Source organism: Mytilus californianus, unplaced genomic scaffold, assembly GCF_021869535.1.
Source record: "Mytilus californianus isolate M0D057914Y unplaced genomic scaffold, xbMytCali1.0.p SCAF_6, whole genome shotgun sequence".
Classification (NCBI taxonomy): Eukaryota; Metazoa; Mollusca; class Bivalvia; order Mytilida; family Mytilidae; genus Mytilus; species Mytilus californianus.
Window position 1 is genome coordinate 24011071 of NW_026262712.1, and position 25423 is coordinate 24036493.

At 33.0% G+C, this 25423-nt stretch overlaps 2 protein-coding genes across 2 annotated transcripts; both read left to right on the forward strand.

Moving 5' to 3' along the window:
- Positions 1-671: 671 nt before the first annotated feature.
- On the forward strand, positions 672-9769 carry LOC127706105 (dermatopontin-like). The gene is made up of 4 exons (XM_052210571.1): positions 672-792; positions 2542-2672; positions 5205-5328; positions 9652-9769. The coding sequence occupies exons 2-4, from the start codon at positions 2567-2569 to the stop codon at positions 9689-9691; spliced, it is 270 nt and encodes an 89-aa protein (XP_052066531.1). The 5' UTR covers positions 672-792; positions 2542-2566; the 3' UTR covers positions 9692-9769.
- Positions 9770-20080: 10311 nt separating this feature from the next.
- On the forward strand, positions 20081-25423 carry LOC127706090 (uncharacterized). Its single transcript, XM_052210545.1, has 2 exons — positions 20081-20198; positions 23176-25423. The coding sequence occupies exon 2, from the start codon at positions 23177-23179 to the stop codon at positions 24860-24862; it is 1686 nt and encodes a 561-aa protein (XP_052066505.1). The 5' UTR covers positions 20081-20198; position 23176; the 3' UTR covers positions 24863-25423.

Sequence of the window (25423 nt, forward strand, 5' to 3'; positions counted from 1 at the left end):
TTATGTTCATTGAAATCTAAAACGCGACTAAAGACAGGGCATAGCTAACACGTTGTGAAATATACAGACCGTAAGAAGGGACCAAAGGAACATCACCGTCAAAAAAGAGAAAATTAGCAATAGGAAACGAAAAATTGTCTCTTTTGTCGTAAATTCTTGTACATAACTTTCCGTGTGAAGTTGAAATATCCAAATCTAGATAGGACAATTATTGCTGTATGTAGTAGAGTAATTCAAAGTAAGTTCCCTTGTGTGAATGTCCACAGAAAAATAAGAAAATTTGATTATTTAAAGCAAAAATATCGTCAAGGTAACGGTAGTTCTTTTAAATTTATCAATTAAATGTAATTAAGATGGATCTTTACTGTTTTTGGCCATAACTGTGTTTATACAAAAAAGGAAAAACTCTGCTAAAGGGGCGCAATTCGGACCCATAAGAACACATACAACGTGCTGATAAAATTCATTTCCAAAACGTACATAGATATTGTCAAGGAGAAAATTTACAGCTGTATAATGATCTCATCACAGCTCCAATAAGACTGTTTAATTGTCTTATTTCAGATTTATTACATAAACGATTCCAAATGAAATGCACTATAATTTTAATCGTCATTGGAATTAAATACGGAAGTGCATGGAAAAATGAATATGACCAGCTCCTACATTTCGATTGCTCGGATGGACAAGGAATATATCAAATAAAAGGTACGCACTCAACAGGACACAAGGATAGACGGTTCGATTTCAAATGCAGATCTGTAGGAGGGCAACAGAAATGTGCATATACTGGTAATTTGATTACTGATTATATAAATAATTTCTTGGCTGATTTTAATTTCAGTCAGTTTGTCACTTTGTATCTCTTGTCTCTTTTTATAACTTTACAGCACTGCAAAACATGGCAAGATAGAAGCACAGTCTTTAGTGACGAGATATTTATCATGAAGCTGCATTGTTCATCGGATATTTACATGGTTCAAAATGCAAAATTTTCAACTTTATGCACCACAATGATTACATATTTCTTTTTCTTTTTGCACGGTATTGCGAGAAATACTGATACTTTAATAGGTACAACAGCTTAGGTCAATTTTGATGTTATATTTGTTTCTCCGGATTGGTGATTTAAAATTTTTATCTACAGTAAGTCACAGTACCATAGCCTTATACTTTGAGTGTCTTGCAACAATATGATATACTAGTAGGCCTTTTTATCTTTTTACATACAACAGAAGCTAATTCAAGATTTAGGGGCGGCGTGATCCTTAACAAATTTCTCCGGTCGGAGCGATGCGTAACATTTTTGACGTTTTGTATGATACAGAAGATACATTGATGGTCTATTACATATATATGTTTTATTATTAAATTATTTTGTTTAAATTCTTAATGCCCAAGTGCAGTATTTCAAATCACGACAAGATCAGCATCATTGAATTGCCTTCATTAGGATTCTGATTTCACTGATATTTGACGTCTGGTTGGAATGGGAATGTAAAACACGTGATCATCGATGCCAAGCTTATCGATTGGGAACCCAGACGCTTGTTTTGTCTACATAAAACTTATCAACAGCTCTCGATTCAGGTGGAAAGTCAAATCAAATACGAAATTGAAGAGCATTGGAAATCAAAGCTTCCGAGAAGTTCTCTCAAATATGGTTGTCTATATATGATATTGCTAGAAGTATAGACATCCGATGCTTCGTGTAGGGTAAATACCACGCTCTCTCCACGTTAAAGAACCATTGAAACAAAGTGTAGTGGTCGGTTGGTGGTCTGTTGAAAGGTAAAATTTCTGACCCTAGCCAACATATCCTCATTTTCTAGCAGCAATTAAAATTTGTGGCCCTTTATCTCAGTCTTCCGATCTTTAAAACATTCCTGTTCTGTTTATTGCCAATGTGTCCCCGTCCTCTATATGTATGAAATATTTGCTACATAACTCAAAGCAAGAAACAATCAATCAAAAATTGATAATAAAAAATTAATAATTGTAAATATCTATTGATTTTTATATGAATACAAGAAGATGTCGAGTATAGGTAAATGAGACAGCAACTTAAATGCTTATAAATGATAACATTTTTTGTTAACGAAACAGGGGAACGAAGTATGGATGGACAATTATCGAGAGTTTTGAAAGATCGGAGATAAAGCATCAGCAGTGGTCCCCTCTGAGCCTGCTCTTAACGAATGATGTGACACACCCTACCGAACCACAGGCAATTCTTACAAGGGGAACGATTGCAGATTAGGAGTCGTACCGCGGAGTGAAAGAAACTGTGTCCAATTTCCAAACTCAAGGGTTCCGTTAGGCGGAATGTATTGTAGTCAACTAGGTTTCTTATCTGTTCGCTTTGTCGTCAAGTTTATTTCATCGTATTAGTTGACATGCCTATTGTATGGACTACATATTTATTTTAATTCAATGACTAATTCTGCTTTCATAATGAATTAGTACTTGTTTGTTTGATGGGTTCAATAAATAAAGAAACAAAATTCTCGTCATTTCAGATCAAGTTTATGTTTATTACAGGATTTGTAAATAACTTCTACAGAACATGTGCTTTTCAATGTCAAGAAACACATACATTGCTGGGATAATCAGTGAACATAATAACGGTTCGGAAGATCGGAGATTCAAGTTTAGGTGCTGCGAAAAATCAGGTATTGGACATTTATTTTTCAACCATTTACACCATCATACCACATGAAAAACTGAAAATCCGTCTAAAAGAAATAGTCCTTAATGCTTTTCTTCAAAAATAGGGTACCATACACATCACATTTTTGTTTGTTTTGGAATACAATTCGGCATCTCTTGTTAAACATTAATCCTATGATAAAACATGCTACACCGACAAATAAGTGATCAATATGCTGAAGTTTCTCATTGACAACGTATTTGGTGAATTTAGAGGTAGAATATTCCAGTTGACGGCAATCAAACGGGGAACCAACTGTGCGCCACTCCCTGTCGGCTTTTCCTTATTTTCTCATCAGTTGAAGTGCCTTCAGTGAAGATTTATCATTTAATGTCACATGCAAGTAAATTTATAATATTCTTTCTATTAACATTCCGGATTGGGTCCCATTAATATATCCTCCTGAACTAGAGATTAAAGAAATCACATATACAACTTCCTCCGCCTTATTTTTAGACATGTACCTCGAATTTGACTACAGCGTTCATCTCAGAATCAGAATCTACGACAAACGAGACGATTTCAATTTTGAAATTATAAATTTTCCTCACCTTAGCAGCATTATTCCAACTTCACCTGCGTATTGAATATACATTTCTCAACTTGTACGATATTAAAGAAATACTACTCAGACTTTGTTAAACATCATCACTGTCATCAAAAAAACTAATTAATAAGTCAGTGTTGAACTGGATAACAATGTAGCATCAGGTGGGTGTTTTGTCAAAGATCGTTTCGTCCTATTTCTCAACTCGTTGATCGGAAAATGCCAAGACTTAATAGATGAATATTCGGTGTCTACTTCACAAATAATAGAGGATGGTCTTGAGTTATAGATTTTAGGTGATGGCTCAGTGTATCATTTTAATAACTTTACAGTTTTCTTCTCATTTGTCTTTGTACTGTTATGCTACTTCTGGTCGCCAGTCTGGTATAACTCTTGACTTGGCTCGTTATTTGTGCATCCAGCTTTCGGATTTTTAGCTTTGGACGTTCGGTTCGGAGGTGCGATTCGGACACATGAGGTATTTATAATATTGTTTTCATTTTGTAAACCCTTGTATATATATTCGACTTAATTTGTATTTTGTCAGGAAAGTGTAAATGTTATTATGTTTTACTATACTGTACGTAACTATCAACTACAAACATGTTTTTTGTTGGCGTTCCTGTCAGATTTATTTGTATGTTTGTTTGAAATGTTAAGTCAATTGTGTTGCATGTCTGTGATGTATGTTTACACAATTGTGGCTGCTTGATCCCAATTATTGTCATGTTAACTAATTATTTTTCTGTTTGGGTTGCTCATCCAATTTGTTCAATACACGGTAAAATAAACAATTGTCACACAAGTGGGAGGTTCAGCTAGCTATAAAATCAGACCAAACCCATCATTTTCTTTGGAAAATGCCTGTGCCAAGTCTTACATATGACAGTTATTTTTCATTCGTTTCATTGGTTGGTATAGTCGAGCGTTGGATTATGTCAGGTTTTATGGACTTCCCTCTTTCTGATTTTACCTTGGAGTTGGGTATTTCTCTTAATTCTTTTTTGCACATCTTATTGCAAGTATATCTCAATAGATTTGATATATGTTGATGAAATGTAAAAAAAACCCAAATCTAAATACTCGATAAAGTTTTTCAATAAACGACCCCGTGTTATATCTTGATGGTCTAATGGTATTGTGCTTTACACGAGACACCACGACGATCACGGGATCAATCAGCTACTTGACTGAAAACAAAGCCTATTACATTTACATTAGTATTTAGAATAAATAAAGGAGAACCTATGTCTGGTAGGTTAGGAAATTTGACAAAAGAATTTCATATTTCCGAATAAAATCTGAATATAAATATGTCCGTATTTCTTAAATAATCGACGCGAAGATAGGCATATTAGTTCACCTTTTGTTCCGAATTTATATGAAGACGGAAAAAAATCAACAAATAAACAGTCAAACCTCGGAGTGAAATAAAGAATATCACATGAACTTCAATCAGGGCAGATAATAATAGAAATATGTTCTGTAGAAGGAGTGTTCAAATAATGCATTAGTGGACCAATTGACAACTTCAGCATACATATAGCAGATAAAAGCTATGATAAGCTTGCCTCCTGGACCTACAAGCAAACGTTGACACTGTTTCCCCGACAAGACATGCGCTGTAGTACATATAGAAAGAAACCAATTTAAAATCATATGATATTTCAAATGTAAAAAAAAAGGTGAATATGTTTTTTATTAGATTTGCTAAGTGTTAGTAGTAACCACGTGTACATAGACTTTTTTTTAAAAGAACATCCTTTATTTTATCCGAATCTTCAAAAAATGTAAGAATCGTCAATAGTCATCTCTATCTGAGCCATCTTCGCTAGCCCCTTGGCTAGCGAAGATGTATCTGAGCGTGTCTTAACCTTTGTTTTTGCACAATTGTATAATATCAACTATAGCTACACGTATCTAATAGGCTTTCTGATTCAATTTCAGCCTCGTCATTGGCAAATTCATGTTATTACACATCGAATACTGCCTTGTTAGGAACTTTTGCCAGGACAGCGGAAATTGGCTTTATCTTAAAGGGAGTTATTAGTCAACATTCAAATAAACACGAGTAAGTTTATTTAAATTTTGAACATCACAGCTGTGAACCTAATTTGAAAACGAAGTATTTCTATTTTTTTTTTAAAACTGTTTAAGAAAGGAATGTAAATTATCATTTTAAATACTGGACCATGTTGTTGGAGGAAGATTATCACGTAATAATGATGACAAATCTTAACTTCGAAAAATGACATATGCAAATACACAGTCTTTCCTACTTTGTAGAGAAGTAAAACTGCAAGTCATTGGTTCATTCCACCTATTCCCACATTTCAAAATCGGGAGAGAAAAATTAAAATTTCACTTGGAAATAGGTGGAAAACCTGTGCAAACAAAGGATTAATACTGTATAAACATTTTTTCATTAAATGTTAATTGATAAGTGTTGATTGAGGACAGGTAAATGGGTTATTTTTGTATGTTTAAATTCTTATTTTTAATTGATATATGAAAGAAATAAAAACAAATGATAATAAATTATTTTATTAATTTTATAACAGCGGTATGCTACCATGACTACTGTTGCCATATTTTGACAATGTTACCTATTATGTCTGTTTTGTTCACGCATTGTTGTAAATATAATGGAATTTGATGCGACTGTCATAAAAGTGAGAGGTTTAACGCTATAAAACCAGGTTCAATCCACCATTTTCTACATTTGAAAATGCCTGTACCAAGTCAGGAATATGACAGTTGTTGTCCATTCGTTTGATGTGTTTCATCATTTGATTTTGACATTTGATTAGGGACTTTTCATTTTGAATTTTCCTCGGAGTTCGGTATTTTTGTGATTTTACTTTTTATATATAACACTAATTTTTCAGTAGACTCAAGCAAGCATATATATGAAACACAATACATAAGCACTAAAAAAGATCACATATTATAGACAATAAATTACAAATTAACTGCACCTAAAGTCTGTTACGGTTCATAAATCTATTTGACGTGAAGAAGGTGGGGTGCTGCATCTCCAAACTGTACGTTTGTTATTTCCTGGTTACGGTGTCTAACCTTAAGATCTTCCAATCTGTTGTTGATTTGACGTACTTTCTCTTTTGGGCCACTCTCTTCCCACTGGTTGCGTACTGGATCATTGGCAGGTCGTTGAAAGCAGTTTAATGAGTTTAAAGATGTTTGGATGTGGGTGCTGGGCATGTTTCTTCAGCTTGCTATGTCATCCCTCTAGATGATTAGTAGTCCTATGTCCCTGTGCTGTGTAGTGGTTTCATAAGTGTCTGTTCTGTTCTACCCAGTATGTTGGTACATATAGTCTGTAAAGAAAATGTTGCTGTTAGTATCGACCTAATATATGCCTGTAAGGGCATTAAACCATACATCTTCGACCTCAACAGTATGTATCAGTGGAAGGACAGCGTCACGGCGTACTAGTTGATGAAATTTGTTTACTTGTATCATATGTATGGAACCTGCAGACTTGTTTTGTGCGCTTTTCTCCAGATACTTTGGGTAAGTTAAAAAAACAGCATTTTGCGTTGATGCCAAGCTCGGAGTTCAACAAATAAGTTTGTAGTTCTCAGCTTATCAGATATTTTGTCAGTTTAGTAGTTGACCATCAATTATTGTTTCGTTTTTCCAGCTTGGATAAAGTCAGTTGAAATAAATCAAACCTGATTGCTGTCGGTTCAGTATTCATGCTTGGGGTAAAGTGAACAGTTTTCACCCATTATTCCATATCTAGGCGTAGCCGACGGGTTATTCTCTTCCGATCTTAGAATAAAGTGTTCAAGGGTCAAAAAGAGAGGCAAAAGATACCAAAGGGACATTCAAACTCATAAGTCGAAAATAAGCTGACAACGCCATGGCTAAAAAAGAAAAAGACCAACAGACAAACAAAAGTACACAAAACACAACACAGAAAACTAAAGACTGATCAACACGAACCCCCCAGACTCTGTGGGTGATCTCAGGTGCTGCGGAAGGGTAAGCAGATCCTGCTCCACATGTGGCATCTGTTTTATTGCTCATGTTGGTACAAACCCGGTAACAAGCCTAATTCGCTAGGTCACATTCGGGGAAAAGGGGACGGGATTGTAGTAACGACATTTAGAACATATCCGTTATCATTTGTGAAACAGATATTCCATAACGGTCAACCAACTCGTGATGGCGTCTGTAAAATTTACACAGGGATGATTTCAACTTCACCACTCTCGATTTAATAGCTTTGTTGTGAGCAGCAACCCTCTGTCAAGGAAATCATGATAGGAAATACAAGCCCTAGAATATCGTTTCAACTGGGAGATATATACTCCGTATACAGGCGCTGCTAAAATGTTGCTACATCAAAAATGATCTCTTTGATTGGATTCCATATCAATAGTTCTATACAACTTATGTTTTCATGACTTTAGTTTACTTGAAAATTGGCCCATTTGATATTATTTCTTTTTTGTGCGAATGAAATAGTTGTTTTATTGCGCAAATGAAAAAGAGGTGGCTTAATGATTTTTTTTGGGCGCAAATGCAAAACACCGTTCACATAATAATGTCGATCCGTCGTTCGAGAAAACACGAACATTTAACAAAACAAAAATGTTGTTAGAGCATTATGCATTTTGATGATGTCTTTTTCAGATTTTTTTGTAAGAATAAACGTTTTTTTCTAAGTTACGTAAATATTCCCTGTTCATTAAACGAGATATTTTGTATCTACGATGTCCACACTTATCCTGAAATAATATTAAATTGTCGTAAGTTTACCCAGAAGAATACATGTACTAAGGATGAAAAAGTTTAAATGTCAGTACTATTATATGAGAAAAAGAACAATGGACTATGCATTTGAAGATCTATTGAACTGTTCAGTCAGTTTTTTTTAATTAAACGTCTCTTTTTGTTGTTATTTTGGCATGTAAAGGCGTTGAAAGAAGTACATTTGTATAAATCAAGTGTGCAATCATGGATACTTTCTTGTATTAGGGCCCAAAGCATTACTTTAAGTCATTTCATGATTGTTGTCTGTCAGTCAAAACGATTGACTTTGATAATTTATTTAGTCTCATCTCTCAATAACATAATAATCTTTATTGCAAAATTACGTCCATAAGAATCAAGCAATAACAAATAAATCACATACATACATACAAGAACAAAACAAATAAATAATTGCATTGATACACACATGTAAGATTTGATTTAGTTAATCTACATAATATCATGAACCTGTCTGACATCGGTCTGTCTCCCTCAGTTCGAAGTATTGTTCAATAAAGACTCCAAATGTAACAAACAAGTTCAGGGGTAGGCTAAGAATGCATTCTTATTATTTATCAAAAGTATCAAGATCTTGCAATGATGGCACGCTGTCATTTAGATGAGCAAAAACAATCTGGGCGTCATCATCTCGGACATCAATATTCCTCTGTATGACAATAAGGTTTAAGCTTTCCATAAAGACAAAGTTTAGATGAGGAATCAAATTTTGAAATTTTGTCTAAAGTTAATTTCTTGCATTTACCTGAAACAATTTTTTTTTAATTTACAGTTTAACAAATAATTTATATATATGGCAACATTACATTAGTGTTGTATATAAATATGAAATAGAGAGCCATTCTATACAGAATTATAAGAGACTATAAAGTTTAAACATTACAGCAAATTTGTCTTTTACGAAAAAAACATATTTATATGAACATTATTTACAGTATAAAATATTTCTACGTCTATTTGAAACAGAATAAGTTTTGTTTCAGCTACGAATCAAATTTTTATCATTAAATAAAAACACTAAATTTGGTTCATCATAATAACACATAACATTATTAAAATACTTTGCTTCATCAATTAAATTTTGCCTTTAATCGTCATATAATGGACAATATTGGTTTGATATTCTAAAATATCTTTACAGTTATTAATGATTCATATGCAAAATTTATGTAATGTATTGATATAAACAACAACAAACATACACATACATATATATATATATATACACTTTTTTGGTCTTTTGGAAAATGTTGTTTGTGCTGCATATATATATATATAAACAAGTCTAAATTGAAAACAACGTTCAAACCTATGATTGAGTTGGATAAAAACCGCAATTTTTATACGTGTGCATGCAAAACAAATTTCTTGGTAGAGGAGTCTAAATACAGCACAAACAACATTTTCCAAAACACCAAAAAAGTGAAAAAGTATATTTAAACAAAACGCATTTGACTAACAGGTCGAACAACGGATGTTCTTAAACCCTGCTGACTGCCATATATGTATATAAATCAGCAACTCAATACATGAATTTTATTTAGAAATAAAGTTTTAAGTTGCACCATATATACGATGTTTTATGTACTTTCAGGGATCGTATATTTTGGTTCGAGGTTTGTAAACTGAGCTAAGAAGAATATTTCAAGTCTACCGATGAGAGCTTCTATAATAGTCGAATATAAAACATTAAAACAGAATAGCAAAGAAGATAGCTACACCATTTTGATTACTATAAGTACTTCACAATTAACAAAAATATTTTAAAGATAAACATAAATATCAAATTCATATGCCTTATGTCTTCAAGTGGCATTATTCATGTTATTCGCAATAATAAAAACCTCTCAATAATTTCTAAATTTACAGTAATTTGTCACCTTATTTAATACCTTTGAGAATGTCAAACCTTCAAAATTTTACTGAAGTGAGAGGAGGGAATGGAGCGGTGGATCGGCAATGCTTGGTTGGTAATGTCGAAAAAGTGTGAGGAAACTTTACAGTTTCCATCCCGTTTTTGGATGAAGAGAAAAATCAGATACAGTATGGTTTCTGATACATATATTTATAAAAGTCGCAAATATTATAAAAAGGTAATCATAACGTATGATCCAGATTGCTGTGAAAACTACACGTGTTTTTAATTATTCGTCTTTATTTCTCCCCAAAAACACAAATTTTGGACACAAAATATATTAAACATGAACAAAACCATAAAACAATAGCCGGTCAAACAGAACAGTCATCGTAACGTATGATCCCGATTCCTGTGAAAACTACACGTGTTTTAGGTATTCAACTTTATTTCTCCCCAAAAACACAAATTTTGGACACAAAATATATTAAACATGAACAAAACCATAAAACAATAGCCGGTCAAACAGAACAGTCAGTACTGTCTATGTGTAACTTTTACCCAATATCATAAAATAAGCAATAAGAATTGTGTTATTTATTATCCATGCCAATACCGAAGGTTTGTCTGTTTTAGGTGTCAACGAAATATATTTAGACCATTTTGAGCCAAAATTTACTTGCATATTAGTTTGCATTAAAAATTGAAGATTTATGCGCTCCATAGTATACTTATTTGAGATTTCAAGAAAACCAAGGGTCATTTTTAATAGTACAAAAACATGTAGTTACCGTCGGAACGTTGGTATTTCGCTACAAGACTCTAAACATTGATTGAAAATTGTCATGTATAAAGGTGATATATGTACAATTCAGGATGTATATGGTTTATATGAAGTTAAACTTAATGTAAGATATATTCCAGAAAGCTGTGAAAATGGAAAAATTTGGTTGAATAGATAGGGATATTGAATTAGTGGTCTGAAACCTTAACGGACGGTGACCACGTCTTTAGCCGCCATGTCAAATTGAGTTCTACTACATTAAGGTTGGCTATTGGGTCATTAAATTTTCGTTTACAGATCTTTCAGCACCGTTGAAAAGTGAGATAACAATTAATATTTTCTTTATATTTTATTTGAGTATATTATTGTCGTGTAAACGAAGGACTTTTATGTAAAGATTGTAAGTCAGCGGTTCAGTTAGCATATCAATAAACTCTCGAAAAAATGTGTTAAATACATAGAATTCAAACATCAGTCTATCTTTTTCTTTCAATTTAAACACTAATAGAACCCCAGGATTCCATTCATGAATATCACGCATGAAAAGATCACAGAGAAATCGACAAAGTACACGTGGTTAGTACATAGGTTACGAAAGAAGGTACAGCAACATGGTCTATCGTAGTGTGAACCGAGGGAAATTTTCTAACGGACCAATCATAAAAGAATTATTTCAAAAGTATCGTGGGATCATCTGTCGACTGATGTTTTATGTTAATGATTATGCTACAGTGGTGTAAAAAGGGTTTACTTAGCCACTTTAACAAGCTCTTTATTTTACATTTGTAAATACGGCGGCGCTTCAATGTTTGGTTTTAATAATAGTATAAAAGGCATTATCCTATTTATTCAATTAGTCTTTATAATTCATACCTGAGAATATAATTAAAGTAACAGTTGTTTAAGTTTATGTCTTAAATACTTCTTATGTGAAAACAAATTATTTTATCATTAAAGTTACTCAGGAATAATAAAACTCCTCCAATTGGTGATTTTGTTTGGGTGATAACTATATAATGCATTATCAGGTTGTAACATTGTTAATGATATATGTATACAGACTATGCAATGCTATTTATTTCACAGGAACCTTGGTACAGGATTTGAATATTGTTTAGGTTTTTTGCATTGTTTGCACTGAAGATTAAAAATTTCTATTTTCAAATCAAATACTTAACACTATTATGCATGTCCTACATTGTTTTGAATGAAAAAGTAAAATAATAAAAATACCGAACTCCAAGGAAAATTCAAATCGGAAAGTCCCTTATAAAATGGCATGAAATTTATCATCTCTGACACATTGTCTCATTTTACTATCCATACTGTAATAAAAAGAACTATATTCAAAATCCTCACCTGCCTGTAATTTACCGACCGAGGTCCTTACGACACGTGATTGTAGGAGGACCCTTATCATGTACGCTCGAGATCAAAAGGTTTTATGTCTGCAAATTCATATTAAATTTCCCGATGCATAAAGTACACATCAGAGGTAAAAGTGAGATAACAAAATATACTTTGTTTATATATCATAAAACAATATTACAGTGAACAAAACATGAGTTTATATCAAATAAAAAGCGAGGATTAAAAAAAGGAGGGAGGGTAATTGTGTTCCGATTAGATATCTTACAATATAAAGAAACGAATTTCTTTTTAATATAAGGAACGAATAAAACCCTTTGTTTCTTGTTTTCTCCACGGATGCAATCAAGTATATTTTCAATCAAAAACGTATCATATGAATGTCACTTCTGTTAAAATTCAAACCTCAGTATGTGGTAAATCTGTTATTTCAAATAGCCTTCTCTTTATTTTTGAAGGGCAGCTTTTTTCCGTTAGTAAAATAACGGATTAATCATTTCTGGTTGACATGTCAGAAAAACCGTAACTATAGAACAAAAATGTGCATAACACGTATGTTCAAAGGGAAATAACTATAGTAATGTATTGATCAATATTTATCTGTCAGGTGAAATGGAAAATGAATGGAATTTCATTGTCAAGCTTTTAAAATGTTCGAATATAGCTAAATAACCACAGATTATTAAGAAAAAGGTACGTTTTGTTTTTGTTATTTTCAATATTCTAACATGTATAGGCTTAGTCTAAATTGGTTTACCAACAGCTAGTTCATGTATGCCACTTAATTGTACACGTTGCATCCTTTTTGGTCATAAAGCTTTTCAACTGTTTCGGTTCATGTAAATCCTTGGCTTTCAATATTCGGCTTTGAGCGTTCCAGATGAAGGTAAGTCCGGAAAAGCGCTTCGAACGCATGACATTTATAAAATGTAGTTTAAAGCACTGGGTCGATACCGCTGCTGGTGGACTACCAGTCCCCGAGGGTATCATCAGCTCAGTAGTCAGTATTTTGGTACTGACATGATTTATAACAAACCTTGAATTGAATTCATAAACTATTACGAAATAAAGGTTTTAACTCCCTCAGGCAAAGTTGACCTTAGATGGAATTGGCTATTATTATTATTTTTTTAGGTCATATAGCTCCTCAATTGTTTCGGTTCTTGTAAATCCTTGACGTTCAAATAATCGGCTTTTAGCGTTCCTGTTAAAAGTAAATCATGAAAAGCGATTCGGTGACCTTATGATTATTTTATATCATTAAAAAGGAAATTTATGTTTCAGCTTTATAAAGAAAAAAATATGGGATTTAAAATTGGAGATTTGATGATTTCAAAACAATTTGAGAACGTTTTCGCCAATTTCATGTGCTTTCTAAACAAAAGTTCACCTATTTTTACACATACTATCTTCTCAGTAGACTATTGCCATATTCGGCCATAGATGTATGCTATCACAAAGAACAACAACAATGTGTCCATAGTACATGGATGCCCCACTTGCACTATCATTTTCTATGTTCAGTGGACCGTGAAATTGTGGTCAAAACTCTAATTTGGCATTACAATTAGAAAGATCGTATCATAGGGAACATGTGTACTAAGTGCCAAGTTAATTGGACTTCAACTTCATCAAAAACTACCTTGACCAAAAACTTTAACCTGAAGCGGGACAGACGGACGAACGGACGGACAGACGAACGGACGGACAAACGAACGGACGCACAGACCGAAAAACATAATGCCCCTAATTGGGGCATAAAAAAGAGGGTTCATCCAACAAGCGCCTGTGAATAAAATTCAACATCAATGACTACATTTACTCTTCATGACGACTTAACAAAACATTTGCAAAATGCGATGGAGTATCAAAACAAAACAAATGTTAGCCTTGATTTCACTCGTAATTTCATTTGTTTTGCATTATGATGCAATGATAATAAAAGAATGGAAGCATTGTAAAGTTTCTGCTTACTCAATGTTTTTGTGACTTCAAATTTTATGTAATGGAATCTCGCCTGACAAGAGACAAGAGATATCAAGTTCAGACAATTAACTTCATCATTTAATAAATTCTCAGAAATGGGTATAATTTTGATTTTAAATTCAAAACTTTTATTTCAATTTTGTAAAACAAAAGAATTTTTTAGCAAGTCTAACATTATTCACCTCGCAAGTCTCATCGACCATTTTGGCGGGAAATTAACATTTTCGTTAAGATGAAATTCCTTCGACTACTGTGTCGATATTTCAATGTATTGATATACTTTGATTATGGATAGTACAATTTTCAATGTTAAGATAAACATAGACTTTTTTACTCTATCTTGAAAAAACTGAAGAATGTAATACCCTAACAATCATTTTCGTTCAGATATCCACATTATCAGGAAATCAACGTGTCAGGAAGCATTAACAAAATTAAAGTGCTTTCCAGTTTATTTTACATCTCTGATCAAGGATGTACATAATAGCACGAAAACTACCGTTGTTTATTGCTTATTTTGGCGGAATTTGTTTTTTTTTTGCGCCTAGCACTTTTCAGATATTTCGCAGCGATTTGTCTTCGTGATTTTCTAACTTTGTTCTTGTATCATTACAGGAGGAAATCCAAGTTTGACATATTTGTCACTATCTGTATTTGCTATATCTATATTATTTTTCTAATAGCAAAACTTGCAAAATTAATTCGCTCGTGAATATGAATGGTAACAGTATTCAATATTTTTTTATATACAGTCCACAAAGACAAAGAATTGTTAATGTGTGTTTCTGTGTCTGTCTGTCGGTCTCTAGAAGTCAAGTTTAACCAACTAAATAGAATAGCTGTTTTCGTATAACCTCGCTATCTTTTGGTGCATTATGTTTAAACAATATTTTAGTTTTCAAAAGTGCACAATTGACGAATATTCAACAAAAACAAAGGGATTCGGAAACATGAAAAAACAAATCCGTCCCACTTAACAAGATGACAACATTAGAAGCATAGTGTAAAGAAACATGCTTCAATACATGCTTCAATACAATATGCAATAAGTGTATATTTATTATGTGGTTTTTCCAAATTAGATCGAAAGATGTGATCATCTCACTTCGAATGACACTCTTTGATTTGAATATGTATTTATGAATGTATTACACAATCTCAAGTTCATTAACAATATATAAATTAAAATAACAAACAGTATAAGGCGCCAAATCTCACTATAAAAATATTTTGTTTTCCTCTATACTGAGTAGTTCACTACCTGAATAATTATAAGGTGTGTATAATAATATTCCCTGTTAGAGGGTCGATGATGGTATGACAGTAAAGTAGAAAGTGCTTCCTGTTCTCAACTTGTTCACACTTACAATGGTTGGATTGAACAATATTTTTCTGGAAAAGGTATTCATTTAAACCACTGCAGTTCAACCTTAGCCTGATTTGAAGCACCTAACATTTCCTGTTGCAATTATATTTTGAAGGAACGTACTTAAAATCACGATTTGAATAATGTTTTTTTAATGTAATATTTGATTGATTACATCTTAAATTATATGGTAAAAAAATGAAAACAACAATTTGAAAATTGCATCCCTCTTAAGCGCTTTGGTAAGTTATTCAATAAACTTGGTAACATTGTTGATGTACGAGTCAGCACAGATAATCATTGGCTTGAATATGAAACATTTTGGGAAATTTCATGATTTAATGTTTAGATCTTCTTTCACTGAGGGGTACCCAGATAATATCCCAATACATTTTGGTTTTAGAATGATGTTTTTATTACCCATGTAAGATAAACACCTTTTTTTAGCGCCTTCTTAAAAAAATTTCTAAACATGGAGTTAGTAAATTACTTTTATTTTCCAGGATGGCAGCATCCAGTTCTAAGCTGTGTGGGTCATGCAAATTCAGACACATTACATCAGCTGCCATTTTCGGGTGCACTACCTGTGACGAGGGATTGTGTAGCATATGCGTTGAACATCACAAGGCTAACAAGGCGAGTCGTAAACAACAGGCCATACAAATCAGTTTGTATGCAAATGTTGAATAATTTTCTTCTAGCATCAAGCAGGAATGCGAGAAACATGACCAGAAGATAATCTTTTACTGTCTTGACCACGACGTTACTACCTGTGGAATGTGCATACAAGAAAATCATCGGCAGTGCACCGGGTTAAAACCAATAAACGAACTTGCCCGTCATGCAAAGATTTATTGGACGTCGAAACAGGTTTTAGAGAACTGGGAAAAACTTTGGAAGAACTTAAAAAAACAGAAAACAGAACATCAATGCAATAAAAGATGACAAGAAAACTATCACCACGAAAATTGAGTCTTTAAGAGAACAATTTGATAAACATTTAGACGAAATTGAGTCAAGTATATTAAAAGATTTAGATACAAACGCCAATCGGAATTTGTCCGAACTTCACCAGTTTTTTGTCAGAAATGGAAGAAAAGGAAAAAAGCATTGAGCAGATAAAGAAAACAATAAACATAATAAAACAAGTAAATTATGGATTGTCAGATGTTCATGTCTTCTTAGTCACAAAATATCTTAGGACAAAATTACACGAGATAGAACAGTGGGCTTCGACAATTTGTCAACTAGATGCCGCAAAAGTTACTAGTCTAAAGTTAAAAATCAATCCAAGTTTAGAGAAACTGTTTTCGGAATTGAGATCTTACAGGCAAATACAAGTTTACCGGAAACCCTGTCAGATCAACGTTCGAGCATGGGAGCAAAAAAGAGCGCAAATTAATGAACCTACTATATTATTTACTAAAATCTGTGATATAGATAATATACAGCTGAAACCAGAACGTACATTTCAGTAAACTGAAGATACACATAGAGGATGTATTATTGTCCCAGACGGTAGAATGGTTTTTGCTCTTTGTTTTGGAAATCAACTGTCAGTGTACAAAAAGGATGGAACGATTTCTACAAATATAAAGGTTGAAAAGTGTCCTAATGGTTTAACAGTAATTAACAATAACACTGTGGCAGTATCGTATAAAGATTCTAAATCAATCAATATTGTGAACATTGATGAGGAGATTGTGAAGCAAAGCATTGATGTCGGTGGTGCATGTAACGGCTTAGCATTCTACAAGGATAAACTTTATGTCCTCGTCAAAAACAAAGGAATACGTGAGTTTGATGTTGATGGATATCTGCTCAGAACAATTCCAGAAGACATTCCGGACAGCAATGACTACTTATCCATTTACAAGGACAATTTTGTTTATACTAGTAATGAGTGTGCGTGGAATTGTAACATTACATGCTGTGATTTAAGCGGAAAACAGAAATGGCGATCACATTTCGCTGGTTCTGGTATTGCTGTCGATCAGTTTGGTAATTATTGTGCTGCACACTATTGGTCCAATACATTAAAAATAATATCTTCGAACGGTAAAAGAGAAAAACAATTTTTTTCAAAAAGGGAAGGGATTTATCATCCGGAAGCCGTGTACTTTGACAAAAGTAATAATACTTTACTTGTTACCTGCGAAAGAGGGATGGCAGCCCTGTATCGTGTAATTTAATTTGCACATTTGATTTCAAACTATTTTTGTACTACTCAAACATACTAAATCACTCAAATATATGACCTGTGCAACCTTATGTTTGTCTAACATATACCGGTATTAGATATATTGACTTGCATTTTCATTTTTTGTACCACAATACCATAAGCATAAAATTGTTGATGTTATGTTTTAATAAACGTACATGTATATTTAAAGCAGTAAAAAGTCTGTCGGACGGGACAAGTACATGTAACCATCTACTAGTAGTCTGTTCAATAATTGAAATTACCTTAATCATGTTAATCTAAACCTGCCTTTTGGTCACTTTCCGCTTATTTCATAAATTCTTATTTCAGTCTACACAATTTTTCGTAAATTTTTGCCCTAATTATGTTGACATTGTCACAATCATAATAATAAAAAAAAGAGAGACGGAAGATACCAAAATTAATATTCAAACTCATGATGACAAACTGAAAACGCCATGACAAATGTAGACATTAGGGAAACATATATCACACAATAGTGTTGGAGACACCCATCTACTTATAAATTGATACAATTGTTATCTGTACAAAATATTAAAAAAACTAAACAATCTCGGTAAATACCTAAAATTAGCTGAGAAACTCATTGCTTATATTGACAGTACTATGTCTATGATACATACTCTGCGTTATACCTAATATTGAATTATGTATAAGATTGATTTAATGTATTTCAATGTAGTTAAAATTTGATTATATATCTGTTTATGTGATATGGTGCATATAAAATAATTTGTTCAAATATTGCATATATCCTGTTAACTGTACTTGGTTTTGGAATAAAATATTATTTGACGATAAACCATTGAAAACAGCAGTCAATATACAAACCAGAACATATAAAACTAAAGACTGAACAACACGGCACCCACTCCAAAAAAAAAAATAAAATAAAATAAAACAGACCTTTAGTGATCTCAAATGACCCGGAAAGGTTAGGAGATCCTACTGCACATGTGCTCATGTTAGTACAAACTCTGTGTTAAGTTTTAATTTGGTGATGTCACACTTGATGCAAAGTGAGAGGACATCATCTATAAAGCGGAACATGAAATTAAAGGAAAATGCTAGCGTCTTTTCAATCTTCCTAAGAAGATCATGTATATGAAGTCAGCCGTTATGAATAGAGAGACAAGCAGACAAGAAGACGAACAAAGTTGGTTCCCATTGAATAATCGATTACTTGTTAAAAAACACATCTTCCAAATATGGTGTCTATCAAGAAAATAAGCATCTCGATAATATCAGTTTCAGAGAGTGTTTTTTTTTATATATCAGAGTGTTTTTTTTTTTCAAAGAGGATTTGTACCTCCCTAAAATAAGATATTTATATATGAGTTGGTCATTATTTTTTATGAAACAAAGCATATTAACAAATTCTTATAATTTGTCTTATGTTTGGAATGAATAATACTTATGTAAACATGGTAAAGATTAGAAAAGTCGAAGGCTTTTATACTGTTATAAGAGAAAAGTGACTAAGATTGCATGTAGAACTTTAACATATCTTTTACATTTTTAAGTACGCCATCTGATTCATACAGCCCTAATGTGGGCAGTTTCACAATAAGTCTGAAGCTCGACTTTGATTGTTAATACAATTGGTTGAATATATTTGAGAGAGAGAGAGAGAGAGAGAGAGAGAGAGAGAAAGAGAGAAAGAGAGATTGAACTGATTTATGATGAAGGACATTGCCAGAGATGATGGCATTGCGACCTTTTTTGGCAAAGAAAAGATTTAGAAAGCATCAGATTTGAATTAACATTTAAAACATGTTTTCCGATTTTACAAATTTAAATCTTCAACGTTTGTTTTACAACAGATTATAAAACATTTCACTGGTTACTCATATATAACTGTTCGGACTTAATATTTCAATACTTACAACATTCATTTAATCTAAGAATCATTGAGAAATGACTATGTTACTTGATAACTAGTAATTATTAAAAAGAAAGAAAAGAATACTTAATACTGGTTCTTGAGATACCTACGACTACCTATCTTTGATGTTCACTTCTCACACTTTGAACTTTTCCTTACTATTTTGTTACCCTTTATAGACGTTTTCGTTAATTAGAATTTAAAACATCATTGCACCGACCTCTCTATAAATTCACCATGTTTTCTAAGACTAACATCTGAAATACACGCCTTGTAAAGTATTTAGAAATAGGGAGTACTTCGCAGTATCATAAATTAAACACTTAGAGAAACTGTTGATAACAGGCGTACACGATTACAACTTTTTCAATAGGATACAACATTTATCATGAACGTCGTTTCTTTGTGCAAGGTCCATATGAAAACTCTAAAAATTAAAATCAATCTATTGCACATTGTTAAAAAACAATTCTTTTTCAAATGCTGAGCTTATGATAAATATAAATAAAAACAACTACATTTTGAACTTATGTTTAAAGGGAAATAACCGTTGAAGTTTAACGACCGACATTTACATGTCAGTGACTAGGCACGGCAAATGCATTCAACTTCCTTGTCCAATTTTAAAAATTCTTAAATAGTAGCTATAAAACAACAGATAAATCAGAAAAAGGTATGTTTTATTTTTGTATTACTAACAATCACACATACTTAACTGATATATTTTGTAACACTCAGATCTTGTAAGTATAATGGACATCGAATTTACAGTTTCTATTCTTCCATTTCAATGGCAATTTTGATTTAAAATATCTTAATCTTCTTATTTTCAAGCTAGTGGTACCCTTTTATTGTAGAAGTTGCTCATAGTAATTGAATTGATCTTCATTTATTAACATTAGACTACACTCTTTGATGTTCGAATCATCGTTTCATTAGTTTTAATTGCACATGCTGCACAATCGAATTTTTTGTTATTGCATTGTATCAATTTTATACAAATAAATCCCGGACGAGCCATACAGGCTCTGTGAACCTCTAGTTCAGTTTTCTTTAACTTTTAATGTTTAAACATGTTCTGATTCATCTCTTATTAAAAATCTTAATTTGAGTTGCGAAACATTCAGATAACAAGATCTTCATTTCCGCGGTGTGGGGACCTAGAAACGCCGATCAACTGTCCGTCCTGCTGTACGTGATCGCTTACTAGACTTCTGTGAAATTCATATCAATGTCTCGGAATAGTTTTTAATAGATATAGGAAGATGTGGTAAGAGTGCCAATGAGACAACTCTCCATCCAAGTTACAATTTATAAAAGTAAACCATTATAGGTCAAGGTACGGCCTTCAACACGGAGCATTGGCTCACACCGAACAGCAAGCTATAAAGGGCCTCAAACATGTTAAATTGCTGCTTGATAAATCGGCTGAAAAAAAAATGGTCTATAAAAAATTCGAACTATAACAAACTCGGAATGTAACAATGTGTAACAAAATCGTCCTAACAAAAAACGTTATTAACGAATTTATGAGATAATAAAAGATATTTCTAAGAAAAAATATATAAAAATGTACTAAATAAACTGTGTTTATATTGAATGAAGTTTAATATTGAGATATAAAGTTTAAACATTATACTATAAATTAACATGATTAAGGATAATTACCTTACATTGGATATTTCATTTATCCCTCATTGTGTTATTGTTCTAATAGTTTTTGTATTCTTGTCTTTCATTTATGCTAATGGGCATTGCCTCAGCTGTATTTGGCAAAACTTTTAGGAATTTTTGATCCTCAATGCTCTTCAACTTTGTACTTTGTTTGGCCTTTTTAACATTTTTTTATTCAAGCGTCACTGATGAGTCTTTTGTAGACGAAACGCGCGTCTGGTGCAAATATAATATTTCAATCCTGGTATCTATGATGAGTTCATTTACAACCACTGGGTCGATGCCACTGCTGGTGGAGTTTTTATTCCCCGAGGGTATCACCAGCTCAGTAGTCAGCACTTCTGAGTTGACATGAATTATCATTGTTATGATCATAATTATAAATTAACTGTTTACAAAAATTTGAATTTTTGAAAAACTAAGGCTTTTCTACCTCAGGAATAGGTTACCTTAGCTGTATTTGGCAAAACTTTTAGGAATTTTTGTTCCTGAATGCTCTTCAGCTTCGTACTTTGTTTGGCCTTTTTGACATTTTTTTATTTGAGCGTCACTGATGAGTCCTTTGTAGACGAAACGCGCGTCTGGCGCATCCTGGTATCTGTGATGAGTTTATTTACAACCAATGGGTCGAGGCCACTGCTGGTGGAGTTTTTATTCCCCGAGGGTATCACCAGCCCAGTAGTCAGCACTTCTGTGTTGACATGAATTATCATTGATATGGTCATAATTATAAGTTAACTGTTTACAAAACTTTGAATTTTTGAAAAACTAAGGCTTTTCTACCTCAGGAATAGGTTACCTTAGCTGTATTTGGCAAAACTTTTAGGAATTTTTGATCCTCAATGCTCTTCAACTTCGTACTTTGTTTGGCCTTTTTAACATTTTTTTATTCGAGCGTCACTGATGAGTCTATTGTAGATGAAACGCACGTCTGGCGCAAATATAAAATTTCAGTCTTGGTATCTTTGATGAGTTTATTTGTCTATATGCCGTTTTGTGTTTCTTTGATACATATGCCGTAGCTCTGTACTTATACATCCCATCATTGTGTTATTGTTCTATGATAATTTTTGCATTCTTCTCTTTTATTTTTGCTAATGTGATTTGTCTATATGCCTTTTTGTGTTTCTTTGAAACATATGACGTGGCTCTGGAAGCCTGCCTCCGGGTGCGGGATATTCTCGCTGTGCATATGATATAAATACGGAAATAAAGAAAATGAAAAATAAGAGAAAAGAAAAGACAAATGTTGTAAATTACAACTGAAATTAGTCTGAAGGTCTGGATGGGATATGGGGACCTTCATTCTTGTATTCTTTACCATTTTTCTTTATTCTTTATATATTTTACCAAGAAGTCTATAATCTTTATATTTTAACACCCCATTATTCTCTTTTCTTTATTTTTAGGCACATTATTTTGTAGTAATAGTCCATTATTTTCTATTCTGTAAACCAAATCCAGAGTCTCTAGTCTTTCTTTTCATTTTATATCTTGTTAAATTAATTTGTATTTCTTGCATGTAATATGTTCAAAATAAATTATTTGATTATTCTAACTCATAATCAATTTAAAATTAGGTACTGATAATTAATTCAAATAAAGTAAATATCATCGTTTATCAAACTTACAATCTTCTAGTAGTCCGAGTTTGTTATGGGCCGTGTTATCAGGGAGTATTTTCAAAGCAGTGCCGAACAACTGTTTTCAAGAGTAATGATGATAAAACATTTCGGAAAACCAGAATAAAAAAAATCAAACAATGTTAAATTAATGAATGAAGGGCCAAATTGAGACATCATTAAACCATATACTAAGTTTACAGCAAAATATTGTGTTGCACTCTTAATACTCATGACGTCATGAAACCTATAGTTTATACAGGAAAACCCACTATATGAAATAGCTTTCAGATCGTAATCCTTAAAAGTAGTATTAAACAATAAGCATGAAGTAGCTAATAATTTTTTTTTCAGGATGGCTTTATCAAGTGGGAAAGTATGTGGTTCGTGTGACGTACAACACATCACAGAAGCTGCCATTGTGTGGTGTACGACCTGTGAAGAGGGCTTATGTAGGACATGCTTGGGTCATCATAAGATTAACAAGGCGAGCCGAAAACACGAGACAATACCTATCAATCAGTATGCAAGTCTTGAAACATTTTCTTTCAGCATCAAGCAGGTGTGCGAGAAACATGACCAGATGATAGGATTTTACTGCCTTGACCACGAGGGGACTGCCTGCGGATTGTGCATACCGGAAACTCATCGGCAGTGCACTGGACTAAAACCAATAGACGAACTTGTCCGTCATGCAAAGAATTCTGCCAACATATTAGACATCGAAAGAGGTTTTGAAGAAATTGGAAAAACTCTGGAAAAGCTTCAAAATAACAGAAAACAGAATATCGATACAATAAAAGACGACAAGAAAACAATCTCTATAAAAATCAGGGCTTTAAAGGAACGGTTAACTAAACGATTAGACGAGATGGAGGCAAACATATTGAAAGCTTTAGATACTAAAGTCAGTCTAAATTTGTCAGAACTTGACCAGTTGGTGTCAAAAATAAAAGAAAAGGAACAAAGCCTTGAACAGACCAGGAAATCAATAAAACAAGTAAAAGAAGGTTTATCAGATGTTCAGGTCTTCTTAGTTACAAAAAGTCTTAAAGCAAAATTATGTGAAGAAGAAAATTTGGCTTCGAAAATTTGTCAGCAAGATGCTGCACGCGGGTGTTCCCTTATGCTACAAATAAACCCACAGTTAGAGCAACTGTTTTCCGAATTGAATTCTTACGGCGAAATACAAACTGTTAAGAGGCCGTGTCAGATTAAGGTAGGAGCATGGGATCAGAAGAGAGCACAGTTAGTTGTACCAACTACAGCAATCCGAGATATAGATAAGATGCAACTAAAACTAGAACAGAAAATTCAGTTGCAGGAAGGGGTTTATGCAGGATGCATTATTGTACCTGGAGGCAGAATGGTTTTTGCTCTCTGTGAAAAAAATCAAATATCAGTGTACAGAAAGGATGGACAGAATTCTACAAGTATTGATGTTGGACGTTATCCTTACGATTTAGCAGTGATTACTAATAATACTGTGGCAGTATCATGTAGTGATTCTGAATCAATCAATATAGTGAACATTGATGAGTGTGTGGTGACGCAAAACATTGATGTCAACGGAACATGTCACGGCTTATCTTACTACAAGGACAAATTCTACGTCCTCATCCAAAATAAAGGAATCCATGAGTTTGATTTAGATGGATATTTTGTCAGAGAAATCCCGGTAGACATTTCTACAGAATTTGGTTACTTATCCATGTCCAATGACAAGTTCGTTTATAGTAGTAATGATGTTTATAATCCAGACAATCGCTACATTGCATGCTGTGATTTCAGTGGAAAAGAGATATGGCGATCATCTTCTGCTGATTCTGGTGTTTCATTCGATCAGTTTGGAAATTGCTTTGCTGCAAACTTCTGGTCCTATTCAATTGAAATCATATCTGCCGACGGTAAAAGAGAACATCAACTTTTGTCAAGTATTGATATGATTTATGCACCTGAAGGTGTGTACTTTGAGAAAAGTAGTAACACTTTACTTGTTATCTGGAGCAACTGGAAGGCAGTCCTGTATCGTGTCATTTGACTTGCACATTAAATTCTTTTTACGAACAAAAATAACTGAAATCCAAGAACTATTGTGTAGTTGCCCTAAATTCGAAAATTTTATGTTCCATTGTTTGTACAATAAACTCAGCATAGCCATAATACCAGAATTAAAGTTGTATACGTCAGACGCGCGTTTCGTCTACAAAATACTCATCCGTGACGCTCGATAAAAAAGGTAAAAAAAAAGCCAAAGTATGAAGTTAAAAGCATCTTGCTGTAACGTTGGTAGCCTATATATATTAACTAAGAGACAAGCCATGTGTACTGGTTAACATACTTTAATATAATGCTAGAGCTAAGTAAACAACACAAATACATATTGCAATATGACGCGCCCTTATCTGCTATGTCTATCCACACAACACGTGCGTGAACTCTTGAACTATATAAATATTTATGAATGAATGAAAGTTACAATACTATATCTCTTCCTTTCTCAGATTAAAGTTCTACTTTAATTAATTATATTACTGTCTGTGTAGTCATAAAATCTGTAACTGTCTGTGTATTAACAAATAAAGTGATAAGATGCGTAAAA